Source organism: Manacus vitellinus, unplaced genomic scaffold, assembly GCF_001715985.3.
Source record: "Manacus vitellinus isolate BGI_N305 unplaced genomic scaffold, ASM171598v3 scaffold_54_pilon, whole genome shotgun sequence".
Classification (NCBI taxonomy): domain Eukaryota; kingdom Metazoa; phylum Chordata; class Aves; order Passeriformes; family Pipridae; genus Manacus; species Manacus vitellinus.
This window is the reverse complement of record NW_021940645.1, coordinates 12,707-40,399: the sequence shown is the minus strand read 5'-3', so window position 1 is coordinate 40,399 and position 27,693 is coordinate 12,707. Positions and strand designations below refer to the sequence as shown.

The 27,693-nt window shown below is 40.3% G+C and overlaps 1 protein-coding gene across 2 annotated transcripts in view; it reads left to right on the top strand.

Annotated features, from left to right (window-relative positions):
* The window catches only part of ZCCHC24 (zinc finger CCHC-type containing 24), a 63,466-nt gene extending 37,286 nt beyond the window's left edge, over window positions 1-26,180 (top strand). Inside the window, exon 3 of one of the 2 annotated variants that reach the window (XM_018068947.2) lies at window positions 25,924-26,180. In XM_018068947.2, the coding sequence (XP_017924436.1) occupies window positions 25,924-26,067 (144 nt within the window). In that variant the 3' untranslated portion in view covers window positions 26,068-26,180. Of the gene's footprint in view, window positions 1-19,842; window positions 20,021-25,923 lie in introns of those variants that run through there. The other variant, XM_029963188.1, reaches the window with a different exon arrangement.
* The last annotated feature ends 1,513 nt before the right edge of the window (window positions 26,181-27,693 follow it).

Sequence of the window (27,693 nt, the reverse complement as noted above, 5' to 3'; positions counted from 1 at the left end):
GTAGTTAATTGAAGTCAGTCTTATTGCTTATTTCATTGAGGAAGGAGATTGTTTAATGAGAATCATGTTCTTACTTCAATTACAGTATAGCAATTAAAATAGCAGTCCAGTTAGCAAAGTAACATGGCTTTCAGTAACTGACACTAAATTAATGGAAAAATTCCTGGAGAAGTTGACTTCCATGGAGGCCTGCTGAGTCAGCAAGCTCTCCAAACTTTCTGTTCTTTGATAGTTACAGCACTCAACTTTACAGTCATGTATTCTCTAAATCGTGTATTTTCTAAAATATATCTTTTTCTTCTGTAGGTCATCATTAGTTTTACTAGTTGCAGAACCTGGGAGTCAGATTTTTTTTCTTTTATTAAGCACAGAAGTTGAGCATATTGACCTTAAAATCAGTTCTGCTGACTGTCTACCACAGACACAACAATAGAACATAGAAACTTATGTGGTCAGTCAGTTAGGCTGACTATGGACTCACTGAGGCAACAGAATGAATCCCAGCCAGTTTCCTGCACAACAGGCTTTTGAGATATTTTCGTTTCCATTTAGACTTCTTGTAATGTGTAGCTCATTAATTTGCAAGTGAGAGAATGGTCTTGTGGTTTAAGTTCTGGACTGGGATTCAAAACCATCCAGGTTGAAAGCTGACTAGTTGTATACACATGGGTTAATGATATTAATGATGCTGTATATCGATGTTTTACAGATGAGGAACTGTGGCAAAATCCCACCTTACCTACTAGAGTCTGAGGTCTTGTGGCCAAAGCATTTTTCTGTCATTTTGTATATCTCCCACTGCCATATACTCAGGGTCTCTGCTTAGTAGTAAATGATAAATAATTTTTAGACAAGGGTTGAAAACCACTTAATCACTGCTGGTTTGCACAGGTCTGGGGATAAGTGTGTCAAGTCAGCCCAGCTGAGACACCACAGGTTTACAGAGTACTATTTACAAAAGGCATGAGAAACCAAAGAAGAATTCAAATATGGTTCAAAACCAAGGGGAACCTGGTTTAGCCTTCTGGACATGCCAAGCAGGGCTGGAAAGCAAACGAGAACAGTCTTTCATGAGATTTTCCTACTTCTGGTCAGGCCAGAAATTTTGCAAGAGCAGCTTTTCTCATGATATTTTGGCACTTTTGCTTCTGGTCTTGCCCAAAGCCTGGAGGCAGAGCCATGTGAAAATACTAATGGAAAAAGCAACTTCTCTCAATGTGTTTGATCTTCAGCTACAGCCTGAAAGAATCATGTTCTCATCCTTTATCTATGTCCAGCTATTACTTGCAGGTCTAAATATTTTTTAACTCATGCCTCGTTCCTTTGCTGCTGTAAACTTGTGGCCTCAGATTCAGCTTAATCCTTCTTCACAGGAAGAAACTGAAAGCATAAAATGAGGTCTCAAAGAGACAACTTTGAATTAAGGAGAAAAATGTTCTGTCCTTAAAGCCAATGTTGAAACTACCTTAACACCACTGTCTACCTCAGAACTTCCCCACTGTCATCAGTAACAACACTACAAGAGCTGACACACTGTCAGCTGATACAATGTACTCCACATACCCTCAAAACAAAAGCAATCCCACCTTGTTTTCCAGTCCTCGGTGTATCTCTTCATCTAGAGAATAAACTCATCAGGGCAGAGTGTGCCTCTATCCATGAGTTTCTGCCAGGTCTACTGTGACAGGCCTCACAAAGAGTGAACAAAGGTATTCCAGACCTTTCTTCTTTGGAGTTTTTATCCTCAATATACTGTAATGATAATGTAGTGAATCGTGGAATGCACAAGGGTTAATAGGAAAGGATCTCTGGCCCTCTTACCAGGAAGCTTTTCTTCTACCCAAAAGAACAGAAGATCTCTGCACTCTCCCTTTGACAAAGGAGATGATCTTGACTATGGCTAGCAATCAGAAAAAAAAAACTTGACCTTACACTTACCCCTCTTCCAATTTGCCAGATGATAGTGTTCTGATTAACTTCTTATCTAGCCTGTTTATGGCTATTTGCAGCATTACTCTAAATACAGTGACATTTGTGCCAGCATACCTGTCTGATTTCTCTCTCACCCTGTTTATCTGCAAACACTTGTTCAGTTTAATCATCTGCCAAAACCAAAAGTTGAAATTTGGGTAATTTATAGTAAGAAACCTTGTGGTTTTTTTCTGAAGTGGGGAATAGGAGCAAATAGGAGATGAATGAACTGAGCCTTTCAGTCTTTCTTCAGTGTGGCACAGAGCACTGTCCTCACCTAATCAATCTCACCCCAGAACACATGTATGAGTATTAGAACCTATCACATATGTTCTTGAACTGTGTTCTGGAGACAGGTGATAATCATACTCTGGACCACTGAAACTTCATTTAGTCTTCAATTTATTTCTTGATTCAACTACAGCTGTTTGTCAGATGATAAAAATAGGCTCCCATGTTGGTGCTATCACTGCCTATTTTGATTAAAACAAGATGCATGACAAGATCCTGTTCTGATCCATATGATCCAGAATAAGGGAAGAGTGAAGAAGTTTTCTTGCTAGCAAAGTTATGGGGAAATGAAAGGGAAAATTAACAAGCAAGAAACAGACAACTAATTCCCTTTTTAGAGGTTTTCCTAGAGTTTGCAAATTGCACTGGCCAAGAACACAGCACTGCAGTTTTCTTATCACCTCAGTTTGTTGCATACATATAAGTAGAAGAAAGGTATTTGCCATGACAAAACCACTAGCCCAGGTGGAAGTCAGTGGTTGATCCGTGCTTGCTCTGTGAGAAGCACAAAATAATACTGCATAGTTCTACAGCACTTAGTAGGCCAAAGGAGCAGTTAAGGACTGGACACAGTGAACACTGTGTTGGGCTTCAGATGGACTCACCAAAAGCAGTCACTTCCACTGATGCGATTGGTGGGGTTCTCAAAGTCTGTGCTTCTCTCCAGTTATTGTACCAAGCTAGAGTAAAAGAACTTCCATGCATTGAGAGCCAGGTTCATGATGGACAGAACTGGAAAGGACTACAATGGAGAGAAGTTCCATAGTTTGGTACTGCACTGTAATGAGAGTGTTAAGTCTGGACAGAGGGTAATGAACCCAGTCTGAAGAATACATAACATCATCTACCCTCAGAGTACAGACAAAATACTCTGCATAGTGCCCTGTTAGTTCCAGTACTGATGAATTTTCTTTGCACAGAAAGTATCCTTACAAGACTGTTTGTACTGTTTTAGAAACCTTGCATTAGTACCTTCAAAAGAAGATGTTGAAACTAGGACTTCAGGTGACTTTTAATTCCACTGGCAATACTGTACTTGACCTCAAATATCGCTAGCTAGTATAGATATTACTCTCTCTAGAAGTCATTGGAGTGGTGCAGGACAACAGCAGCAATCAGAAATTAGGAAAGAACATGAGATCAGCTAGGGAGGCTCAAATAATCTCTGAGTTACATGACTCAAACTTCACTAGTGACCTTATCAACAGCTTCATGCATCTTCATGCATTACTAGGCACAGACTGTGGAAGCAGCACAAGAAGTTACTGTTTTCAGTCACAGGAATTCATCAAGAATTAGAAACAGTTGATTTAATTGATTCAGATAAAATATGACTATTGCAAAAGTCTGTACTGAACCAGATTCCAGCTAACATTTTATGGAGCTCAAAGTGTGGGCATTTGGCTTTGTCTCATCCTGTTGCATGCTTGTAGACTTTTGCTAAACTGAATTGCAGAGGGACAGGAAAGAGGCATGCTGAATAGTACAGGAAAAGTTAATATTGATTTATTCCATACAACCAGGGTACAGGTGATACTCAAAGTCTTTCATCTAGATATGTCCAATTCACTCTTTAGCAGGCTTAGAATGTTTTCAATAGGAACCTAAACCTGGGAAAGTTTATCCAAACCTCTGAGGATTCTGCCATTATCAAAGAGTATTAGAAAAGAGAAATAATGTAGCCCAGATCAAAGTGAAGACTATCAGGTTACCTACTAGCCTTGAATGGACTTAAACAAAAATTTCTAGAATCCTTACTCTAGAAAAGAAAATGGCATTGACTGTGTGGAAATGAGGTATACTAAGTGCCCAGAGCTCCTTGATAGGATACAAGAGGGAAAAAAAAAAGATCAGAAAAAAACCCACACAACCCCCACCATCCCAGAGCGTTGCTTCTCTATCCCACACGTCTTTGTAACAGGAGATCTTTGATCATGAAGCACCTGTTGTCTCTCAGAATTGAACATGCAATATTGAAAAGAGCGGAACACTTTATTAAATTATTTACTTATGGCCTTTGTGAAAGCATTTCATAGTTCAGCTGCCTGGATTGCTTTCTGCCTTAATCTGGCACAGCTTTATCTCACAGCAAAAGGTGCTAAATCATCAAGTGTGTTCAGGCACGTCTGTGATGTCATACCATATGCAGTAACAATATATTTATTATGTGATGTGGTGTGCATCTGTCCTAGTAGGTCATTCCTATCACTGTCTTCATCAGCAACACGCCTTTTTTTTTTTTCTTTATATGTGCAATGTTTTGTTTTACTTTGAAAGCACAGATAGCTTTGGCAAGGACTCAGCTTTAAAAGTTAGCAGTTGCATGGACCTAACTGGACAAGGGAGCTGATCAAAACCAGGAGATAACAGTGTATATTATAAGGAGATATGTTTATGGAAACCTATGGGAAAGGCCGGCTTCCTTTTCAGAGAAAACAGAGGTTCTGCATGCTCATTATGGCTTTGGAAAGTTTTCCTTTTACCATTTTTCTTTATATTCTGAGTGAAAGTTAATTGCAAATAAATTCCTGCTACTCCTGTCAGCTCTAATGCTCTGTTAAGCTTCACTTTAATACTTCATTGCTCCGAAATCTTGGGACAAATTATCACCTGGCTTAACTCCACCAACTGTGGTGAAGCTACATTAGAATGGATTTGGCCCTACAGTTTATCTTTTTTCTTTCCAGTGCTGTTTTTGCTTGGCTCTGTACATGACCAGAATATAAAGACAGCAAGCTTACATTAGAAACAAGTCACTAGAGAAACCGAGAAATCTTTCTAAGCTATCAAATGTCTTTTCATGGGGTGTAAATGACTGCACAGTTCATTTCCTTTCTTTTCAATATCTGCTGGCAAGAGGACAGTGCTAACTGTCATGTAAACATCAAGTTTTACAAAAGATTTCTCCAAAGTAAGTAAAATACTAGTTTGCATTGGTTAGTTCACTTTTCCCATTGTTTATACACAAACCTGAAATTCCCACTACAGAATTACAAACACAAACGATTACAACCCCCAGAAAGGTTCATTTCAGAGGACATAATCTATTTCAACGTATTCATGGTTCAGCTGGTACAACAGCCTTCCGAGTTTATTGCTGGTCTGCTGTGCAGCAGACCCCTAGAAATTCTGCCAGAGAATGCCTTCCCAGTGATCTAGGTTAGCACAGTCTTCCTCTAAAGCAGCTTTCCCCCTCTTGCTATCCCATTTTACAAGATTTGGTAATGGAGTTTCACACTGAAGTCAATTCCACATAGTAATTAATGGTTTGCTTTTTTATTATCATTTCTTTTCAGGGTAGAAAGAGAACTGCTTTTGTAGCCTTAAGGCACGTGGCAGGAAGAGATGGAAACACTTCTTTCATAACTTCTGTCTGATTATAGAGCCCTTTGATCCTAGAAGATTTACATTCAAGTGAAACACAAAAACTGAAACAAAACAACCATGTGTAATCACTGGTCATTATTACAACTTGGAGTATCTTATCAGGCAGGCTCGTAACAAAGTGGCATAACCTCACAGACACACATACAGCAGTATCTGCCTACTACATTATTTTTTATAAACATAGTGGAGGAAAAGAAACATTTTCAAGGTTTTGGCTGAATTGTGTATTTGAAAGGGTGTTATCCTGTTAGCACAGAAGAATCTAAAGATGATGGAGATCAGAGCACTGGGAGAGCACTGCTCTTCCTCATGTAGTGCACTGTGCCAGCAAGTTCTTTGCTGAAGATGGCTCTGTGACAAAGTGCTGGCTTCAATTTAAACACTTTAGCTAAATTGAGAGCTGTTGATCTACATAAGCACATAAGAATCCATGAGTATAGATATCTGAAATGCTATTGGTAGCATTAAAGTAATGGTCCCTTTTACATTGTCACAGACCTAAATCTCACCTAACCTGCATATATATATCTGTGCCAAGATGATTTGCTCCTCTCTGATGCTGAACCTACTGACTTGGAAACAGAAGCACAACTGTACAGCTTGTCCAGCTAAGGGCACGAGAAGCATTGTCATCTTACCATTGGCAATTCTTTGTCTATTCTGACTAGAAAGTGAGGAAATCAGAAGGTAGAGACACATGAACTTTCACACTATTTGACTGTAGTAGATATTTACCCAGTTCTAGCTGCAAGGGAAAGTCTGAGCAGGATGAAGAGGAAGGATAGTGTTGGAGGCTTGGAGGAAGCAACAATCACAACCCAAAATGGAACAGCCCTTTGAGTTAGCCTTGCCATTTCCTCAGCTGATGCTGCTGTGTTTCAGGCTGTATATTCTCAAGTGTTCTGCACAATCTGACTTCAAGCAGGTGAAAGAGTGGCATGTCTACCGTTTCCTAACCTGACAGCCATACCTTACTTAGACATTTAAACTGAAGTCTCACATACAATACAAGAAGACAAACAAAACCTACCACAACTTACTTCATAGTAGCCTGACAATCTTCATTTAAAACTGCCTGCAGTAATTCTTTACTCCCTTGGAACTTGTATTTGATGTATCTACAGAAGTAACATTATACATCTGAAATCTATAGGATATTTACTTACTTCTTAGCAAAACATCAAGACAGGGATTTTACTGTCAAATCTTACTGCAGCTTTATGAAGTTGAGTACTCGACGCATTAAGGCTCCTTTAGAAAACCTGATTATTTTTGTTTTTTTTCCTTACAGATTATTTTCCGAAGTTTTATTTGTTACTTTATACAAATACCTTTTTACTTACATCTTAATCTATGCTAACACAGGCATAAGTCGCCTCATCAAACTGGGTCTGAAATCCTCATCTCCAACATTTTGGAAACTCAGTGCAACACTCTAAAGTCATCTCATCTGGTCAGGCATTCTGCTTTGGTGACCTTGGGGGAGCTACTGCTTGATTTAAATGACAGTTACCAAATTCCCAAATCAGTCGCCAATAATTTATACTTATATCTGCAAAAACACTTTTTACCCACAACGCTTGACTGCCAAAGCACTTTTTATCATTTGCTAGATTCTTAGCTTGAAAGAAGAAAACAAAACCTAATTTTTACTGACACTTGTGGAGCTTTCCCACCCTGCTGAGGAAGCCTAAATACAAGCAGATTGGAGCAGAACAGGAACAAAGAAGCCATGGTGGAGAAACTTGCTCTAAAAACACAGCTGAGCATGCCGAGTTCCCAACGCACCGGAGACGCAAACAATAATGTAAAGTGAGGATGGAAGCTCTTGCTGTGAAACCTCTTTTTCTCGTGCATCTCTAAGAATCTGTCCAGCCCAAAAGCACTGCGAAGGCCGGTGCGAGGCTGCGCGGCTCGGAGGTACAGCCAGAGCGTGCAACTCTGCATAAAGCCTTTTGTGTTCAGAAGGGGCCAGTCTCTTGCTCAGGGAGCCATGTCTTATTGTTCACCCACTGGGGTGCTGCCTGCTGCTCCTTATTAGGGCCCCTGCCTCTACAGGCATTTCTTGGTATAGTCAGTGCAAGCATTTTTTAACTGTTACTTACAAAATGGCAGTGGCTTCCCCAAGGCCATATCTTTGTTTCTTTGTACAATGCTGTGATTGTGTAAATTGTCTTGCGTAAGCACATCAGCCCACTCTGGAATTCATTTTTTCCCCCCTTATGGCCTTTCATTGTTGTTCTTTTATGGTGGGATTTGTTCTTTTGCCATCTTGTCACAAATCCATTCCTGTGGCTATGTCACTTTTAAGAAACAGCATGGCTAAGTCTGGCCTTTCAATTTGCGGAGGTCTGGGGAGCAGCTACTTTTGCTGAGAGCGCTGTTGTCAGCAAACTGAACAGGCTCTCTTGCACTGTCACACAAAACTGTGGAGGCCCCAAAACCATGAAGCCTAAAGCAGCCACTTGTGTTCTTATATTGTAATCCTTTCCTGCATATAGCTCAACAGTCTTCTAAATCTAGTGGTGTGACTTGTAACATCAAAGCGGGGAGTAAGAGAGAGCTTCCTCTCTAGACTGATCAGCCAAAGTCCTTAAACCATGAATGCAAACACTGCAAGCCTCAGCATTGTGTGCAGATATTTCTTCTTTCATTTGTGTAAAGAACAAACCACAGCTGAAAACCAGAGTCTGAGGAACCTGCAGTTTCAGTTTTTGATTGATACCATGGCACAGCGTTTTGGAGCGTCCTTGTTTCTTCCCCTGTTTCCACATTAGCTATAGTTCCACTTCAAGGGCCACGTTAGTAGTGTGCGAGATCCTTCTCTGGATTGTGGATCTGATCCCTATTTCCTCAGCTGCCAGTATTCATCTGGAAAGTTATAAAAGGGGGGCCTGAAAGCACATGTAGAGGTTTCCTTTTTTCCCTTTGCTATAAACAGAAGAGGGCTGGCTGGCTGCTGGGCTTTGCTGGCTCAGCACGTGTAAGGACCTATCTGGGGGAAGGAAGGATGCTGCAAGACAGACCCTCGGGGTTTGTTAAGGGCCATGTCTGCAGAAACCATCCCAGTTGACACTGACAGCATTACACAGGTTGCCAGCTATGCAGTAGCCCCATTTGGGCCTCAGGAATACAATAGTCACAACCAACGCTGGACAGGAAAGAGTTAACTATCGGGCTTTCTTGGAAGAAAGGAAAATTGCACTTACTTAGCATGTGCCACCTAGAAGGATTGAGACTATTTATGTTTTTGGCCAAAGACCTACTCTAAGGGAACACATAAATCAGGATCAATATTGTTGATTTACCAGAAAGAATGTAATCCAGATCCTTGTTATCCTAAATGTGTTGGTTCATCATTATAAAACAAGACCTGTGGAGTTTACTTCTTACCACATCTACAAAGGTAGCCACATACTCCACTAAATGACCAGTAAGGAATAATCTAAAGTCTGACTGGGGGCAATGGAAATTCCATTGTCTTCCAGCAAGCTTTGAAATGAGCCTGAATGGGTCAGACACACTGAATTTTTGCATATGTGTTATAATAAAATCATACATTCTCAAAAATAAAGTGCATCATCTTCAACACAATAATTTAGAAAGAATTTACCTCTTAATGTTAAGTTATATATTATTTAACAACTATACTGCCTGAATGATGCTAGATAAATATAGGGTTGTGCGGCTGTTGTCAAGAGGAATTAAGGAGCTTGATGTGGATTAGAGGTATTTTCTTTGTCTTTTAATGGCATGATCTTGATATCATCCCTAAGTCTAACATTAGTTTTTATTCAATAAAATCCATTAGCATAAAACATAAATGCTGCAGATAAAGTGGAAGCCGCCTTTAACAGTGATTTTTCAGGTGTGCCTCACTCCCTTTCTGCCCCCTAAATGTACACTATACTGCTTGTGTGCATTTCTGGTGAGCTGAAAGAGCCACAGTCCACATTTCCTAAAAACCACTTAGGGAAGGCTGTGAGTCTCAGTGATCCAGAATGAAATACTCTTTTGACAGCATAGTGAAGAACAACTATACCAGCCCTTTCTCTTGGTGTTTGTCAGCTTCAGTGTTGATGTATAAATCTCACAGCTAAATGTTTTCAATTCAGAATTGGCTATGAAGCCCCAGCTGAGTAAAGAGATGTTATACAGGGTTTGTTATTGCTGTGCCCTGACTTATGCTTCTGAGGCTGATGTTTGACACATGTCCTCAACTAAAACATTTCGTATTTACTGCTATTAGTATTATTCATGTTCATGCTGTGTGTGTGTCCCAACACACCTGATCACCAAATTTCAAGGCAAACTTTAAGGAGAACTATGGTGTTGGTTGCTAGCTAAAGCTGACAAGCACCTGCCTTTACACACTGCTGTTGTGCTCCCCCTGCTAGAACTGGAGCACAGTCTCTTCATCATGGCTGGACTTTTCTGCTAGCAGTAACAAGAAGGGAGCACTGGTTTAAAAACATTTAGGTTAATTTTTATCTCTCTGTATTTGTTGGAAGCTTAGCCTAGGAAACAAGAGCAAGATTTCTATTGTGTTAAGAAGGAACATTCTGAAAAGCAATAAAAATGGGAAATAGCCCATTTGAAAATGACCTGATTGGTCACATTGCTTATCCCATAATCTTAGGAACCTTGGAAATATTCCTTCTGTCTATACTTTGGCTTCAGCTACAGCAGGAAGTATCGATTGTGCCACTCATCTTGGTCTAAGGAAGTAATGATGAGAACAAGTCTATTTGCAAAACTAAAATGTATGGAAGGCAGCAGGAGATGGGACCTGCTTTTTGCTTTTTCCTTTGAGAAAATCCTGAAATACACAGAGTTGGCTTGATAAGGTCTCAAGAGAAGATGTGCAGATGATCTGACTGCAGAGATCATATATATGTCAAGAGATAGAAAGCAAAAGTCACCAGAAAGGTACAAGTTCACTGGCTATATGCAGAATACAGCAAGAAAGAGAACTAAACCCTTATTAATCCTAACTAAAAAACAAGTTTTAAAAAGACACACAGCTTCATCCTCCAGTATTAGTTTCCTCCCTGCCTGCCCAGGTCAGTGCTAAGCTGACACAGCCAGTGACCAATGGTGCTCTGCACCATTTGATGTGCAGAGCAGACAGGGAAGCAGCAGACCCAGCCAGCAGATGGATGGACACTAAAGGAAAAGTAAGCATTAATCCAGAGGATGATGCTTTTGGGATGAATCTTACATATATTTTATATTACTCAGATCAGAAGGGTTCAAGTGGCTTGTGTTACATAGAAGGAGATGAGTAGTGTATAAAGGTGAGGAACTAGACTTTTGCTTTTTTCCTGGCAAACAGGCAAAACAGATTTGTGTGTTTCTTGCCAGGAAAACTAAAAGGGAATTAAGCTGTAAAGCAAGGCCTCATTTTCCAAGTGCTCAGTATCTAGAAATGGGAATTGGACATGGCTTGAAAAAGGCCCAAGTATGTGAAATCTTCAGATAATCACTGCTCTTTTCTATTTCCTTTCATTTCTGTTTTTGATGAGACTGTCCTATAAACAGACATTTCTGTCCTCTTCAAACTGAATGCTAAGGAACTCCAAAGTTAGCAGGAAAAGATAATCATCACACAGATTAGAATAACAAAAACTGCTGTTGAGGGTCATTGAACTAGACCAAGAACAATTTCAGCAGCCAGGCCTATATGCTGCTGAGCTTATTTAGAAATACCATCTCAAAACTTACACACCCTTTAACTAAGTACTGAAAATTTAAGCTAGGTGCTTAGTTCACTATTAAGTGAACTTGATATATGGACATCAGTGTTCTACTAGGAAATCTAGATGCACACAAAGAACTGATTTAAAAGTCATCAACCCAATCACCTATGCCACAGAAGATGCCTGCAAAGAATTTCTGCATTCTGTTTATTGTGGGACTGCCTGACTTAGGAAGGATGATGAAGGGCAAAAGGTCATGATGTGGATTGCATGCAAACACAGACCTAAGTTTCCAAAAGGAATTTATTATTTTGAAAAACAAAACCCAGACACATCCCTCCAAGTCTTCTTGGGCACTAAGTTCTTTGAGGTATTACCCAGCAGGGACATGAGTTCAGTACATTTGTACAAAAAAGGAAGCGAAGATCCCATCTTTTCGGTTGCAGTCTTGAAAATAACTACATAATAACTTCTAATAACAGGGTGGATTTTTGGTTCTCAAGAGCTGATATGATACAAATGTGGGCTGTTTGGAGGCAGAGACTTTCTGTCCTCCATATCCAAGTTACCCACCCACCCAAACAGAGAATTGTGTGCATGGAGGTATATACAGATTCCCACAGATAGCTCAGGGCTGAGCACAGCTCTGCAGGCTCTGCTACAAACATCCTATCCCTTTTGCTTGAGAGCAGCTAAGAGAGCAGGGTGCCAGCAGGGAGTGATAAAACAGAATAACATGTACACATGGTTTTCAAAGCAGAGTTTTCAAAACTCTGTTACAGTTCTTAAACATCGATAGGGACCAGTCATCAAATATGCATCACCCACGAGAAAAAAAATAGTTTCAGCTCTTTGAAGTGGTTGAGAGTGAGAAATCACCCTGTACCTGTGCATATAGATGAGAAAAATGAATACATAAAGCTGACAGTTTTCTCTATGCCCTTGCCATAAAGTGCCAGCCAAAGGAGCTACAACTTCTGTTCATACATAGATGAAGATTGCTCATTGTCCCCCACTCCTTTCACGAGGTTCATTCAGTAAACTTCACGCCAGCTTTTCTCCAGCATCTGCGTCAGCAAAACTAACAGAGCAAAGAAGAGCTCAGAGCTGGACTAAAGGAGGCTCAATTGTCCTGAGAACTTTTCCCAAACAGAAATCTTGGCCTGGCAAGAGTGCAGAGAAGGCTATGGGAAAAATATATCCAGCATGCAGGAGGCCAGGAGGGCCTGACATGTAGTAGTGTCCTATGGTCTATCACTACCACGACTTGGAGAGCTGCTCACTTAGAGGGGCTTATGAGGTCACTTTGAATTTGTGGTCTGAAACATCTTTCCCCCTCTTTCTCTTCTTTTGAGTCCAGACTTCCTTCTAATAACATTTCATCTTCCAAGAGAAACAGTCAAAACCTCCAGCTTTAAAGGAATATATCAAACATGAAGGTCTATAACCCAATTGGAAAATTAATACCAATATATTTCATTTAAAGAAATTAACTTGATATGAACAAATCTTTAATTATAAGCCTGAAATGCGTGTGAGGGTCCCACTAACCCCAACCAAACAGAGGCTTTCTGTCTGCATTAACCTTCATCACAGCCCCTGCCTGAGGTGGGCAGCACAGAGGAGTAAGGCATAAACTGGAAGAAGCCAGATTCAGTCCCAGGCATCATCAGGGAAGGCAGCTCTTCCCAGCCCCATCCTCAACCACAAAGCTTTTGCCCCAGAATTATCTTCCCTGTGCACACACTTCAGTGTAAAAAACAACATTTGAAATTAATATGTCAGAAGCTTCTGTTTTTTGAAAATTACATCTGATATCAGCCTACTGGCAAAACACATCAAGTGTGGGCAGAAGAGAAGGGGAATACAAAGTGGAGGATGTGAACTTCCACAGACCTCAGTAGGAAAACTGTTGTTATCGTTGGCCTGAGTATTGTGGCCAATTTGTAATTAAATTACAAATTACTTTAAATTGTATAAACATCCATAGCAAGCCCTGGAGAAGAATCCCCAGAGTGGCAGTAAATAAAGGGTGTCCTGTCCCTCTTTATGCCACAGTTACTGTGGGAGGTTATTTAAAATCCTGTCTTGGCAAATGCTGCTTGTCAGAGTTGATGAGTTGAAAGGATGTGCATGTACACAGACCCAAACAAAGAACTTCTAACACACAGAAAAATTACTGCAGTTAATGGCATGGGATGTTGAGCAGTGCAACAACATTTGCTCTTATACTTTGGGCTAGTTCTGAATTTTTACATAGGCTCCTATTACCTTGGAAATGGCAGGTGGCTTTGCAGGGATCCTTGGGTCTGGCATCATGGGGGAAAGTTAAGCTCGCAAAGTCTTTCCTTGTCAGACCCCTCACCACCCTGGGAAGAGGACAGATTTCTCTTTCTGTTTTGTCCCGGGCCTGGAGTCTTTGCCTGGAGTCCCACCTGCTCCTGCAGCTCACATCCCCTGAAACCAGACCCCAGCCAGCAGCTGCATAAACCGTTGCGAGCAGGGCTGCAGCGGGGTGTCGAGCACTCGGGAGCACATGGGGGAGTGACTCGCTCCTTCCTCGCTCGCCTCCATCTTCCCCTAAAGTAAACAACAGCAGTCCCCACTGTGAACCCAGTTGCGAAACCGCCTGGCTCTGAACTTTAGCTCGGTGCCGAGCGGCTCTCGCAGGGGCTCTGGGCTGGGTGTTCCTGCCGCCTCCCAGGCTGCTGCCAGCCGGGGAATTCTTTCCATCGCTCCTGCGGACACACTAGGAAAGGAAGCTTGCTTGCAAACATGCAGATAAACGCGGTGGTGTGGGCAGCTTAATGCCCCATTTTACCGGGGCCAAGTCAAGACTGAAAACGCATTTAAATGAATTGCTAATAACGATTTACATACAGTTGGCTCCATCAACATTTATCCCGTGTCAGGTAGCTTTTATTTCTCCTAGAAGCTCTTAGCATAAAAAAACAATGCAAAAAAGCAGGTCAGTCAAGTTGCAAAGTTCAGTCATGGACCAGAGTAGGAACTTCCCTCTGACTAGATAATGCAAATGGTTTTTGGTTCAGACATAATTATAACAATATGTAGATGCCGATGTGGGTTTTTCCCAAGATGGAAATTCCAAAACTGGCAAATGCTACCACATCACAAATGAGGAAACCATTCCCTTGGTGAAGAGAGGATGGTACAACATTAAATCGGGGGAAAAGAAAACCCTCAAAAAGCCAGTAAATGCATTGAAGCTATCCATATGCAGAAGTGGTGGTCCAGGGATCTGAGCAGTAATGCTCTGCAGATGCCTCACAATCCGAGTCATGTTTAAAGGAATCCTTAAAGTCTCACCCACACAAGAGATTATAGCTTGAAGTCAGCTCCAGGAAACAGTATTCTGCAATGTTTCTTTCGTATTAGAGGACTTTTCTGGGTTCTCTTTTTCATTATGATTATAGCAATCAGATAAAGAATCAGGACCCAGAGCTCTCCATTGCTGAGAGCAAGTTTATCCCTCCCCCTCTGAAGATTTCTCTCCGTCAATATTTTGGTTATACACATTTAGCTTTTGTACCATGGCAGGAGGGAAAGATACTGTCTTGACATTTTTTTAAAACTGTCTGTAAGCATGGAACTTCCACTCAGGTTATTTATTTGGGCTTTATTACTTGGGCCTTTCTTTCCTGTCTATCTAAAGATGCAGATATGACTGTGTATTCCCAGGCTGTAAGAAGTAAAACTAATCAGTGTGTATTGAGGGGGAGAACCTGACAGGAAGAAAAAGAGGGCTCTAATTGTAATGGGAACTGAAAATGCATTAAAACCAGGAGAGAAGGAATGAGCTTTGGGAGAGCAGGTCCTTGTACTGGAGCTAAGCCGTGTTCAGCACACAGGCTCTAAATCTCACCCCAGCTTACCAAGTCTCAGGTTTCAGAGCCCTGGAAGATCAGCAGGCTGAGCCGTGTGGTGAAATGTACTGCTCACAGCCTGTTTGTTGGGCCCTCAGGAGAGAAATCTCAGTTTAGTTCTGTGTTTGTGGTAGGCTTTTAGCCATTTTCCATCACTTTAGATATGGAAGTGTGTAAATTTGTTACAAAGGTAAATTGAATTGGGCTTGCTTTTTGTAGCAGAGAGGAAAGTGGGAAACAGCAAACAACGTGCCATGGATACACAGACTCATAAAATGTCCGAGTTAAATTTGAGGTGACTCACCATTTTAGTGTGTTTTGTAGGCCATGTTCCAAATTGCCAGCTGTTATAATGTGTGTAAACCTCCTGTAACTGCAATCAAACTAGTTGCTGCTCACTATTTGAAATTACTATCACTACCATCATGCCAGTGTTGTTCTACCAGTACACAGCTTTGCTCAATGTTTTTATTTCTTCTTCATCCCATAGGGATGAGGAGTCATTAGATGCTTCACCACTCTCTTCCCTAAAATCCAGGAACATACACTCCTGCCTGTGCTTTCCTAGCAGTTCCAGAGAGAACTGTTTCATCCTATGTACATCATCTAGAGAGCAAAGAAAAAAGGAAGAGAGATTTCCTTTCTCCCTTCCTTTCCACAGCATAGAAAAAACTAACTAGGATGGCTAACTTTTCAGGCCTCCCCTGTGCAAAGACACCTAAGCAAACCATCCTTAGAGCAGCTGCATAGCCCTAACTGCATATCAGCAGGGTGGCTGGCACCTTTGGCTAAAATGCATCTTCACAGGAGTATTTTTTTTAACTGTCTGCACTACCTATCTTCTTTCAGTTAGATATCCTCCAAATGAGTGCAGATATGTTGGATGTATTCAAACAGAAGGACACTCTTCTCCTGCAGTCAAGTTGAAACCCTGGTTAGCACAGGATTCTGTACTTTCAACACACAGCTTTCTCTAGTTTCTAATGTATCATAAAAAAAGAAAAATCAGTTCTTTCTGGAACACAATCTGGTGCCAGAGGTTACAGCAAATTCTAGCAAGTGGATAGAAATTTTCCTCCCTAATCTTGTTTTCCTCAGGGAGTTGTGGTTTCCACGTAAACACTTCTATGATCAGGCCCTTTGAGACATGCCTGGAAGAATATATATTCTGCCTAGCACATATCTACCATATCTTAGCAGCTAAGAAAAATAATTCTGCGGTCTGACTACACTTCACCACTGTCACCTCAGCCTGGCTAAGCTAAAAATTAAAGACCAAAGTAAAGACCAAGTGATGTTGAGAGAAAGCTATGGCTGATAATGGCGGGTGTGTTTTTTCTGGATTTTGTCCCATCTATTATAGCTTCAGGAAAGAGTACTTGAAACCCATGAGTTATGGTAAATAATGATAGGGATAATATAACATGATAGTCATTCATTTCTCATTGCACATGGAGCAGCAAGCAGCACCAGCCTGTGACATCCAGAGAATTTGCTCTAAAATTTAGATCAGTATTTCAAAACATATGAAGGACTTTTTTCTTATCTTTTTTTTGTGTAAGGTTGGATATACATTGTCTTCTTATAGCAGATTCCCTTTGATGTCCATTCGCATTTCATAAGCCAAGAGCAATATAGTTAGGGCCTTGGAGGACAAGGGGAAAAAATGTAAATGTAAGTTGTTCTTGGAAATTATTTGGATCCCAGCTCCAGACCAGAGAATCTTTGAACCTGCCTGAGCAAACTGTTCAGTGTCTGAGCCCAGCCCAACTCTGGATTTGCAGTTATAAAAAGGACAGGATTCAAACCATGGACCTGGATACTCATAAGCTCCTGGACATTCTGTATTTCTGGATTAATTTTTTTTTTATCCTGAATCCAGTCCTAATTATTTATACAAGATATCTCTGAATCTTTTGGGTTTTTTTCCACACGCCCTCACTTATAATATTAGGATGGTATTAAATATTTGTAATGTTTACTAAGCAAAGCCCTTAGCAGTGTCAGGATCACAGTACCCAGAGATTCCTTCCACAAATTCCAAGTGCAGGCTCAAATAAAAAAGGCAATTCTGGGATTTATAATTACAGGATGTTTATATTTATAGTGTGCACCTCCAGTAAGCAGGTTCTGAATTCATCTTGGACATAATCATTGACATTCTTCTCTCTTAGCAAAGCAACAGCTCTTTATGCCACTGGAACAAAGGGGGAGGCAAACAGAGCAGAAGAGTGTGTGAGTATATGTGGAAGAGCTTGCAGTCTGGTCACTTGGTGACTCAAGGACAGCAAAACAGAAACTGAAGCTTAAGATGACAGGAACAGAAAAGCTTCATGTCCAAGGGGTGAGACTGATTCCAAGAAAGTTGTGGGTTGGTTTTTTTCCCCTTCAAACAAAGCCTTTCTTCTCTGGTCAAGTCTAAGCTCTAAAGTAGCTAAAATAGCTTTTTCTCTCTCCAGTTAGTCTCTGCTTCATGGCTTCTTTTAAAGAAGGATTTTTGATCAGGAAGTCATGTTGGTTAATAGCACAGGACAGAGCTTCCAGAGGAAAGTTCACCTACAGCCATTTCTAAAGTTGGCAATGATGTAGTTTGGGGCCCTTTCTGTTTTCCCTAGAGAGCAAGATTGAAAACCACATCCTCATCCAAATCCAGTAGCTCTTGGTTTTTAGACACCTGAGCACTCCTTATTCACCACAAAGCCTCCAAGCGGTGCTGGGTATCAGAGTGAGTTACATGAGTGCAATAAACTTCCCATTCTTTGCTAAAATTCAAAGGAGCCTTAGGGAACTAGGTACTCAAGTCCCACTGTTTCTGACAACTATTGTCTTGCTTTCAGCTTGCAGTTCTTCTGGTTTACAGACACACCACACCTGTGCCTTATTCTCTGTGTTCACCAATACTTTTCCATTTTCTCGTAGCGCCCTAATACTTCCTAGTAAGCAAAACAGTACGTGTGGTTTTGCAGTTGCTGCTGATTTTATATCAGAACCTTGTAGTCCCAGATAGTATTGCAACAATCTGCATAACTTTAAAGAAGTAGGGCAGATTGGGATGTTAGCACACCAATTGGCCCCTTATCTGTAATCTAGGTCTTTTCTCTAGATGCGTATCAGTTAAAGCCAGCTCAATAGTCATAAACTTCTATTTTCTAGCAGTGCTTGTAACCTGCTGTGTAACAACCCTTTTGATACTAAAGATATCTCCTGCCATGTTTTCTCCACTGCCAAGCACCGATTGTTGACATAAGTGTTTCATTTAATAAATATTACCACTGTGTATGAGCATCAGGGGATGATTCAGCAGCGTCAGGGGCCCCGTGGCAGCAGTCCTAACAGGAAGACAAAAGTGATTACTTCATAGCAAATGGAGCAGGCCCCAAACCCAGGACACTCAGAGAAACATCCTTTTTGCACTAAATTGTCATGCCTCTGGGTTGCATTAATAATGACAACATGTGCATAAGCAGCAATTTGTCAGGACAAGCACGTCTGTCTGATAAAAGGCAACATACAATGCCTGAAATCAGGAACTGAGCCCTGAACCAGGACACCTGGGCTCTCCTCCCAGCCCTGTTGCTGCCCTGCACATGTCTTCCATCCATGTCTGAGTTTCTCATCTGTAAAATGGGGATCATGACATTCACCTCTCTAAAGCAGCCTGTGGGGCTCTGTAAGATCATTATATTAACACTAATCAAAAAATTTTTCCATGCACTATCATCTCAGCCATACCTTTTTAAAGCCTTTCTTGAGAATCAAAATTATTGAAACTTAGTAACTCCTACCTGCAGCTGACTTGCCTTGGCACCCACTTAAACACATTAAGCTTGTGACCAAAAACTTATAGCCAGTCTTGAGGAACTGACTGTGAGCCTAGTCATTCCTTTTATTTTTTATTTAGAAAATTGATAACAGACTTCCACAGTTAAATTCATAAAATCTGCTCATCTTTGAACTGCTATGCCAAAAAAATCAGCCTTTTATAGCAAGACTTCTGCATGTGTAAATACTAAGTTACAAAAATACAAGTGTGTACTACTGTTCCTTCAGTAGCCAAGAATTTTAATTCAGCTGCTAGGCTGTCATAGCATTTTATCTAACACACAGTTTCTGTGAGGTATAAAAAAATAAAATGGAGAGACCAGATATCTAGGTATCCACAGACAAAGATAAAGGATGAGACATTTATTCATTCAGGAGGACCACATGCTCAAAAAATAATTGCATTTGCATCCTAGTGGTATTCATGAATGAAAAAGCATTCAGTGAGAAGAATGAATGTTCACAAAACTTCCCTGAAGAAATCCAAATGTTCAGAAGTTTAGTTGTCAGTAACAGACTGATTTGTGGCAAGAGTCTAAAATTCATGAAAGGTAAGTTTGCCACATTTGCTACTGGATGAATTCCAGTGAACCTTAATTTGAGACTGGTTGAAGAATTAAATGGTATTTTAATTATTAAACATCTGTATGAATCTAGTGTAAATTATAAATCCTGTCTGTTCCACATGATTTTTTAATAGACTTGGGTTATAGTTTCAATAATGTATGTTGAATAGGTGTTGTACTTTTAAGGACTGTGAAAAGTGCCCTCTCTGTTACCTGACACAGGCAGGACTGACCCCACTGCAGACCCCACGTCTGTGAACGTTGAAGTCTGTCCCGTCCGGGAATACAGCAGGAGCAAAGAGCAGAGCCAAGTTAGACCTGCAGGATTACTGTGTGCTCTTGCTGGATGAAAATCTTGTTTTTAAATTGACTCTGAAATAAATATTTAGCTATAAGCCTTTGAGAGTCATGGTTTGTTTGGGTTTATGTTCTACACCATCATGTCACAGTATTTGGTAATTCGCATCCCTTGGGGTGGCTTCCTACTTAGAGCATTACACAAAGAATGCATTTTCAGGCTGGATTTCCAGTAAATAACCCTGCAGTTCCAGGAGATTGACTAAAATAGCAGCACGCCTGCAGCACAATGCCACTTTAGTTAAGTTCAGATCTCTCTCTTACTCTGATTACATCCTCTTCTGTCTTTCCCCCAACACTGGCATAATTGTCAGTGCCTATGGGCATCTTGGTTTTCACCAAGTTCTTCACAACCTCATCTTTGCCTGAAACTATGCTCTTGTGGAATCCTGCACTTTGTGTTGCTTGATTCATGTTTCCAGCCCTTTCCATAGTCGTCATCTTCCACCATAAGAGTAACAATGGCCAAGTTCTGCCAATACTGCCAAAAGTCTCAAGATACCCAGCACCTTTTCTCAGACTATTAGACAGAAACAGCCTCAAAAGAGAGATCTCCCTGAGTAAAGAACAATGAATAAACAGATACTTCAAGAAATTTTAAGAAATCCTCTAGTGGATGTAAAATCTTAAAGTGTATCTTTGTCATATTGTTTTATGAGTTGCAGTTGCCACATGTCCTTCTGAATACTGTTTTTTATTAACTGCAGATGAGTTTTTACCATGCCTAACTCATTGTTCTCACTCTTTATAAATCCTTGATTCTGGTTTTGAATCCAATTTGATTCGCAGTCTCAGTGAGTGCCAGAGATTGGAACTGTGTATTGTATGAGGCATAGTCCTTTAAATCTTTTCAAAAGAGCTAGGAGAACTTCTAGTTTACCTACTCTGCACTTCTGTTATGTACTCCTTCAGTTACTGTGTATAAACAGTCCCAGTGTTTATTTGGCCTTCAAAACAGCCTTCTGAATCTCTGCACTTTATTGCTACCTGCCTGCAGATTGCTGCAAGTCAAGCTATGGACACCAACTGATGTCCCCACATCCACAAATCCTGTTGTTGTATCATAGAAGGCAATCATATATGATTTACCCTCAGTAAATCCATGCTGACTGTTAACTGGTGACCTCTGTGCACGCACAGAAGTAGCTTCTAAGAGGATGTGCCCTGTAGTTTTTCCAGAGACTGAAGGCAGGCTGACCAGCCTTTGATTTTGCAGATCACCCTTTTGGCATCCTCACAGTCAAGTCAGAAGAGGTAGTAGGGTCTTTGTGGATCTAATCTGCAATAAGCAGAATAACCAATGCAGATTTTAGCCCTCTCAGAAGGAATTGGCCAGAAATACACTACCAGATTAGAGGAAAATCTCTGTTGGACAACTCAAACAGTCATAAATCTGAAGAAACATTAGTTACATTTGTTTAACTTGTAGACTAAATGAGCTCTTGAAGGTGACCTTATAGTTTTACATACAGATACTGTGCTTGGTTCAGCCATTCCTGAAATGCATTCTTCTCTTTTTGTCAGCTAGCTTACTCCAGGACAGGGTGCCAACTGGCTGGTTGACTTATCAGGGTGAGTTAGTGGTGTGTTGTGAGAAACGTACAAATGCTGAAGAAATACTTTTGTCTTGTTTTCATAGTGTTTTCTGCAGTCCGTTGCTTGCCACTTCATTTTCTTTTCTCTACTCCTTGTTTTCCTTTCAGCCCTGAGCATTTATTCTCCTCTCCTTTCTTTTGCTGCCCTAAATTGGCAGGAGGTATTGCTGAGCAGAGGAGAAACCTCTCTCTCACATCTGTATAGCTTTACTACTGCTCGCATTTCCGGGGCAGTACTTTCACTTACCCCATATTTCACTCTGCAGAGACAGCTTGGCTAGAGCATAGCACATTTTCCAGTCACAGATGTCTCTATCAGATTCATGCCTGGTTCTTGGTAGAAAGAATTTTTTTTAGTTGTTGTGCTTCAACTGATACAAATGAACCCAAACCAATATACAGCAAATCTCCTTATCCTCTTTGCCTTTTCTTTCTGATCCTGTGTGTTTGCTTCAGTACTCACATGAGGAAAGGCTGGTGTTTAATTCTAATTAAAAAATTAACTGATATTTCATTAAAGATAAATGACTGATTTTTTAATACATTTCTTTTCAAATAGTAAAACATTTGACAACAGCTCTGGTCTTACGAGTGACAAAACATACAAGGTCATGAATTTTCAGATACTTGTTTGTATAAAGATTTTCCCTAAACTTCAGGGGAATTTCCAACTGCACTATAGGTCATCCTGCATGAATCGAGTTGTAAGACTGGAAACTAAGATTAATATTTTTTTCCACACAAGAACTCTAGCTGACTGATTTTAACTTCTGGAAGAGAGTTCAGTTCCATCGTAGAATCTAAGTAGTCTTTAACTAAAGTATGTGCAGATCTATTGCCAAGAAAAGAAAAAACCAAACTATGAAGAGAAGCACAAGGTATTAGTAAGGTGCTATTTAAAACACTGTTTTCTCAGAACTGTTGCTGAACTGGTCCCTGCTAGTGATGGAGTGTTCTCATGCTGACATACTGGCAGCAGGTCACAACAGAGTAGCTCAGTTCACATCAGTGCAGTCAGCCAGCATGTTTGCACACCTACACTGTCAAAATTGTTGAGTGCATGGATTTTAAATACAATAGGAAAAATCAGTTTCTTAGGCTGATCTTATCAACTTTCTTGATATTTTATTTTTATTCCTGTCTTTCACGTTCCTTCTTCCCACCATTGCCATCCAAATGAAAGAGGTGCAGGGAGAGGTGGGAGAGAAGGAAAGAGAAAGGGGGAGCATATTTCCTTGGCTAGTCCAACTCAGACACATTCAAAGAGTTCTGCTGGGCAATCTTGCATATCAGGTTTTATCTCTAGTCAGGATCCAAAAAGCAGTGTCCTAGTGCTCTCCAGTAAAAGGGTAAATGTCACCTGCAAACAGACCTTCTATACTTGCTGTTATTTTTTCCCAGCTGAAGAACTAAGATGAAGTGGAAAAGTAAATCGATCAGTTTTTGCACAGGCACTATTTCCAGAGAGCAGTGCTCCCAGGGAGGAGCAGTGGCTGCAGCAGAGGACAACCTATGGTTGTCATCAGGGTTCTGTGCAGGACAAAAATGGGATGTCTGCCAGTTCTCAAACCGAATGGGAGCAAAGGTATACAGTCTCTAACTTCCACAGCTGCCAGGAAAGCCTATGTTACATCAGGAACTTCATAGGTCTCCTACAACCATTCATCCCAGTCTGTATCACTGCTCTGGCTTTAATTGCATCTGAGGTGAACTCAGCAGAAAAGTATCTTTGTCCTGAGTGATAGACAACTATTTACTTCCAGTTTTATGTAACCCTATATCATCGCCAGAAGAGAAAGACAACACCCACCCTCACCAATCAGTCTTCTCTCATGGTGTGTCTGGTACAAGTGAGCAAGCATTATAAAGCACTACAGCACAAACTGTCACAAAATCTTAGTTGCATGAAACAACCATAGAGCGTAGGAATTAGCTGTTTTCATGTTTGTTTACCCTAGCATCAGTATGACTTTAATGGGTAACGTAACACATTGGGGTTTTTTTAAATATTTTTTTTTAATGTATAAATAAAAGGCAGGATTATCTCTTCCTAGCATAGTTTGCCTCAAAAAATTACACTCTGTGGCATCCTGCAATCCTGACAGCTGTACAGTTGTTTTACATGGGAATATAGATGCATGTTTGTCTTGAGAGCTCCCAAATCCCTGCATTCTCCATAGGAAAGAATGAGGCAGGAAATTTCTGGGTTACTGGGCTCTTTGGCGCAGATGTCCCTTTTGCTTTCACACATATTTCTACAGCAAGATGAGAGCCATCTTAAGCAAGAGACACAGAGTCTCATTCAGCAGTGGTTCTTTTCTTTTTTGTGTGCTCTAAAATAGTCTGAGTGTTAGGAAGAGTAACTGAACTTTTCCCTAGATACTCACACAGGGGAATGAAACTGGGCTGAGATAAGAATACTTTTTTTTCCCCCCTCTTTAAGAAAAAAAGCAGGTAAAGTTCAGGTTCCTCCAAACTAAGTTTACTATTGGAATCCTAAGACCATCCAGCAAATACCTGCTTTCAGTATAATTTTTCATGTGCTTTTGATGTTAAATATGTATTTAAGAACTTGTTTGCTTGGGTAGTTAGGCTTGGGACAGAAGGTATATGCTAACACCTAGATTTCAGGGATTCTGTCATCGCAGGTTTTATGCTGAGAGCTTTAGGTATCAAGTGCCAAAGACACAGGATTTACATTCTCTAATATTTTCCTATATCCTGCAGTCCTTAATCCCTAAGTTCAAAGAGAGCTTTTCTTAAATTAAATCAGTAACAGAACTTAATTCATTTTTCCTCTTACTTGTATTCTTACACTCTTTTTATTCTGTTTGACCCACATTGCTATAATAAGAAGAGTCTATAAAATTATTAATTTTGCCTTGCCACATTCCTTTTAAGGCAGGAGTAACTAGTAATCCATGGGGAAGTGCGAGGAATAAGAAGGGCAACAACATGTCCTATGTGACATATTGGAATTGAACTCGCTTCCCTTGAGGTCCTGTTCTAGATCTGGAAAGGTTTTTTTTCCCTTAACACAGGTTCTCCTTCAGCCATATTTTGTGCTTTATATTAAAAAAACTATAGGAAGGCATAGGCCTACCATGAGAAGCAGAAAATTATGGCTACTCAGTACTTCGTGTAAATATTCTCTTAGTAGAAGTTTTGGCTTTTGTTTTGTGATATAACCTGAGAAACAATAGTGGCTTTCTATTCCTATGGAATACATAAAAACCAAAGAAAGAAAGAGGAACCAAAGTGCTCAAGATGTTACAAGACCACAGGTACAACTTTTCTGGAGGGTCTAAAAGGCTTGAACCCCTCTAAGGGGTTCCACCCAAGCATCTGCAGTGCAGCTTCACGTGATGAAGAAGCTGTGTACTCTCCCTCCTGGGAGCAGCCAGCATCTTAAAAATGTACAGGGACCAAAATTTCCCAGTGATTATTGCTCCTCTCTGAAGTGACCTGCTATATACATATTTAAGATGGCCTGGGGGAGGATGCTCAGTGATTTAAAAAAAAAAAAAAGAAAAAGAAAAAAAATCAGGGTTTTTTGAGGGGTTGAAAACAGGATGCCTAGGAGGTAAGGCACTAGCATGCTGGCTTATTCCAGTGTGTAGAAGAGAATTGGGAATTCAAAGTGATACCTGTATAGTACTTCAAGGAAAGCACAATAAAAACAAATGCATTAGTTGTCATAAGTTCAACATCAGTTATGAGGCTCTCACTAAAAGAAATTTTAAAACTCATCATTTCTATTATTTATATTCAGTTCTCTTCAAATCAGACACCGGTTGAAAGTGAGGAAATGCTACTGCCCCTCTGTTTACACTCATTCCAGTGGCACCTATATCTTGTTCCCACTGACTTCTACAGCACAAGTTCTGCTGCTGTTGGTTAAACCCAATTTGAAAACCACACAGGTTCACTCACTGCTCTGCGATCTGATTTCCCTGTGGATTATGAGAAGCAGGTTTTTGCCTGTACCATAATCCGTTCACACATTCTGACAAGACAATGCACAGCTCAAAATGCCTATAAATAAAGCACTATTTTAGGCCCAAACCTCAAAAAAAATCCTGAAACATTCAACAGTTGCAATAGAAATAGCCAATGTCCGTATTTTTTATGGGAACAAGATAGTATCAACGTGGAATATTTTAGAGCAATGTAACCAACTTAAAACTACTCAAGTTATAACTGATGACATTTTGACCACAACATACAATCCCCAGACATGCAATTTACTGAGTATAAACAAGCCAGAAGAAGAGGGGAGAAAACTCCTATGAGTCTGCTACATGTGATACACACAAGTGCTGCAGAAATCTGCTGATAATCCCCTTTTCAGTTTGTGTTCGCAGCTAAATCTACTTCACTTCCTACGACACTGAACATTATGCAGTCCTTTGAGGTCCATCACAGCCATAAATCCCAGGCAGGAAACAGAGCAGGAAAAGACAGCATTTCATTTTCTAAAGCCATCCCAAAGTAAGCAGGTCAAACAAAGTTTGGAATTGAAGCTCTCGAAATCCAGGATATAATTGTGTATGTTTTTCTGTTTGTTTTGTTACCAGTTAACCGGATGCAACAAATAAAACCATTTTTCTTCCTTATTTTGTCTCTCTCTGACTGCCTCATTGGGAGCTCCTCTTTGAGAGCCAGCCTCTCCAGGAGCCAGTGCTTGAGGTCATAGCTCCCTAACTTTAGGACATCTGCTAGGTCAAATGTACTTGAAGAGAATCAGCTGCTTGCAGCCAGGACATTAACACAGCACACTGGAGTCACAGACAAATGCTGAGGGTCTCTCTTTTTCCATCTCTCTAACAAATACAGAGTCACATATATTCATATATCACATTTAAAATTTCTTGTCTTGATCAGAGCTCTGTCTTCAGTAGCGATACAGAGCATTAGATTAAGAGCTCAAGCTCTTAAATGTTTGAATCATCAGCTAGAGTAATTAAAGAAAAAAAATTACAAACTAAAATACTACCTTCACTTTTGGCACTAGGTATTGAATCTGCCCTGTACTGTACTCTTTCTGGTTTTCTGGAAAAGCGTAGAAGTAAAGATACGAAAAAAAACCCCTAATTTACTGTGTTGAACACCTGAAAAATAGATTGATGAGCTATACTTTGTGAAAACAAAACCCTTCTTGATGTCTGAAACTCAATATCCAAATCCAAAAGAGTCTCTAAAGCACTAGCTGCTTATGAAGCCCTTGATACCCCTTCTTGTATTCATTATTTAAAACATTTCAGTTATTTCAGTAGCAGATATAAGAAAAAAGCAAAGAAATACCCAGTATTTGTGTTCAACTCTCCAATTAACAAAAAATGTGTATACAGATGAAGAGGAAAAATGTATTTAGTAAGAAATTATTTCTTCTTTTTAAGTCACCCAGGGTTTGTCCTAGAGCTCCTTCAAGTTGCCTTTAATGCCATAAATGAAGTGTTATTCGGAAATAGAGCAGTCGGTTTTTACAGTAAGGAAAAAATCTGCTTGGAAAAAAAATACACCAGGCCTGATTCAAAACTTGCACACTGGAGTGCCAGGTTGGCAGCAGTTGAAAGTGCAGTGGAATTGAAAGGTTTCCATCTAGCTAAGCTTTAACGCAGCGTGTTAGATATTTGTACTGCTTTGGCACAGACCTGCAGCCCCAAGTGTACTAATTTCTGTTAAGCTTTTGAAACTCTCATTCAGGTGCCTGAAAAAGCAGAAGGTACAAGGAAATTGGTAACATACCCCTCAGGGACTACCTAAAAGCCAGTCAAAATTGCAGTACCTGTATTTAGGGAATTGCAGTAAAAAACCCTTCTGTGAAGTTCATCTCTGTAACAGAGTTTAAGAGGGAAATGCTAGGAGCTAGATTCACAGCCACTATAAAGGCATCAAGCAGCATTTACCCATATATTTATATCTGTTTAGACTAGCTAAGGATAAGTCCTCGTCCATCTTCACCAAACCTAGTGTTAAGAAAATAAATAGGAAAAATCATATATTAAAGGTCCTTTTAAGCTCTGTCCACTATATCCTCTGCCATCCAACACACTTTGTTCTTTCCATATATACTAAGAACTCATTTCAGTTTTGCACCTATTCTTTTCAAGTCTGCTGA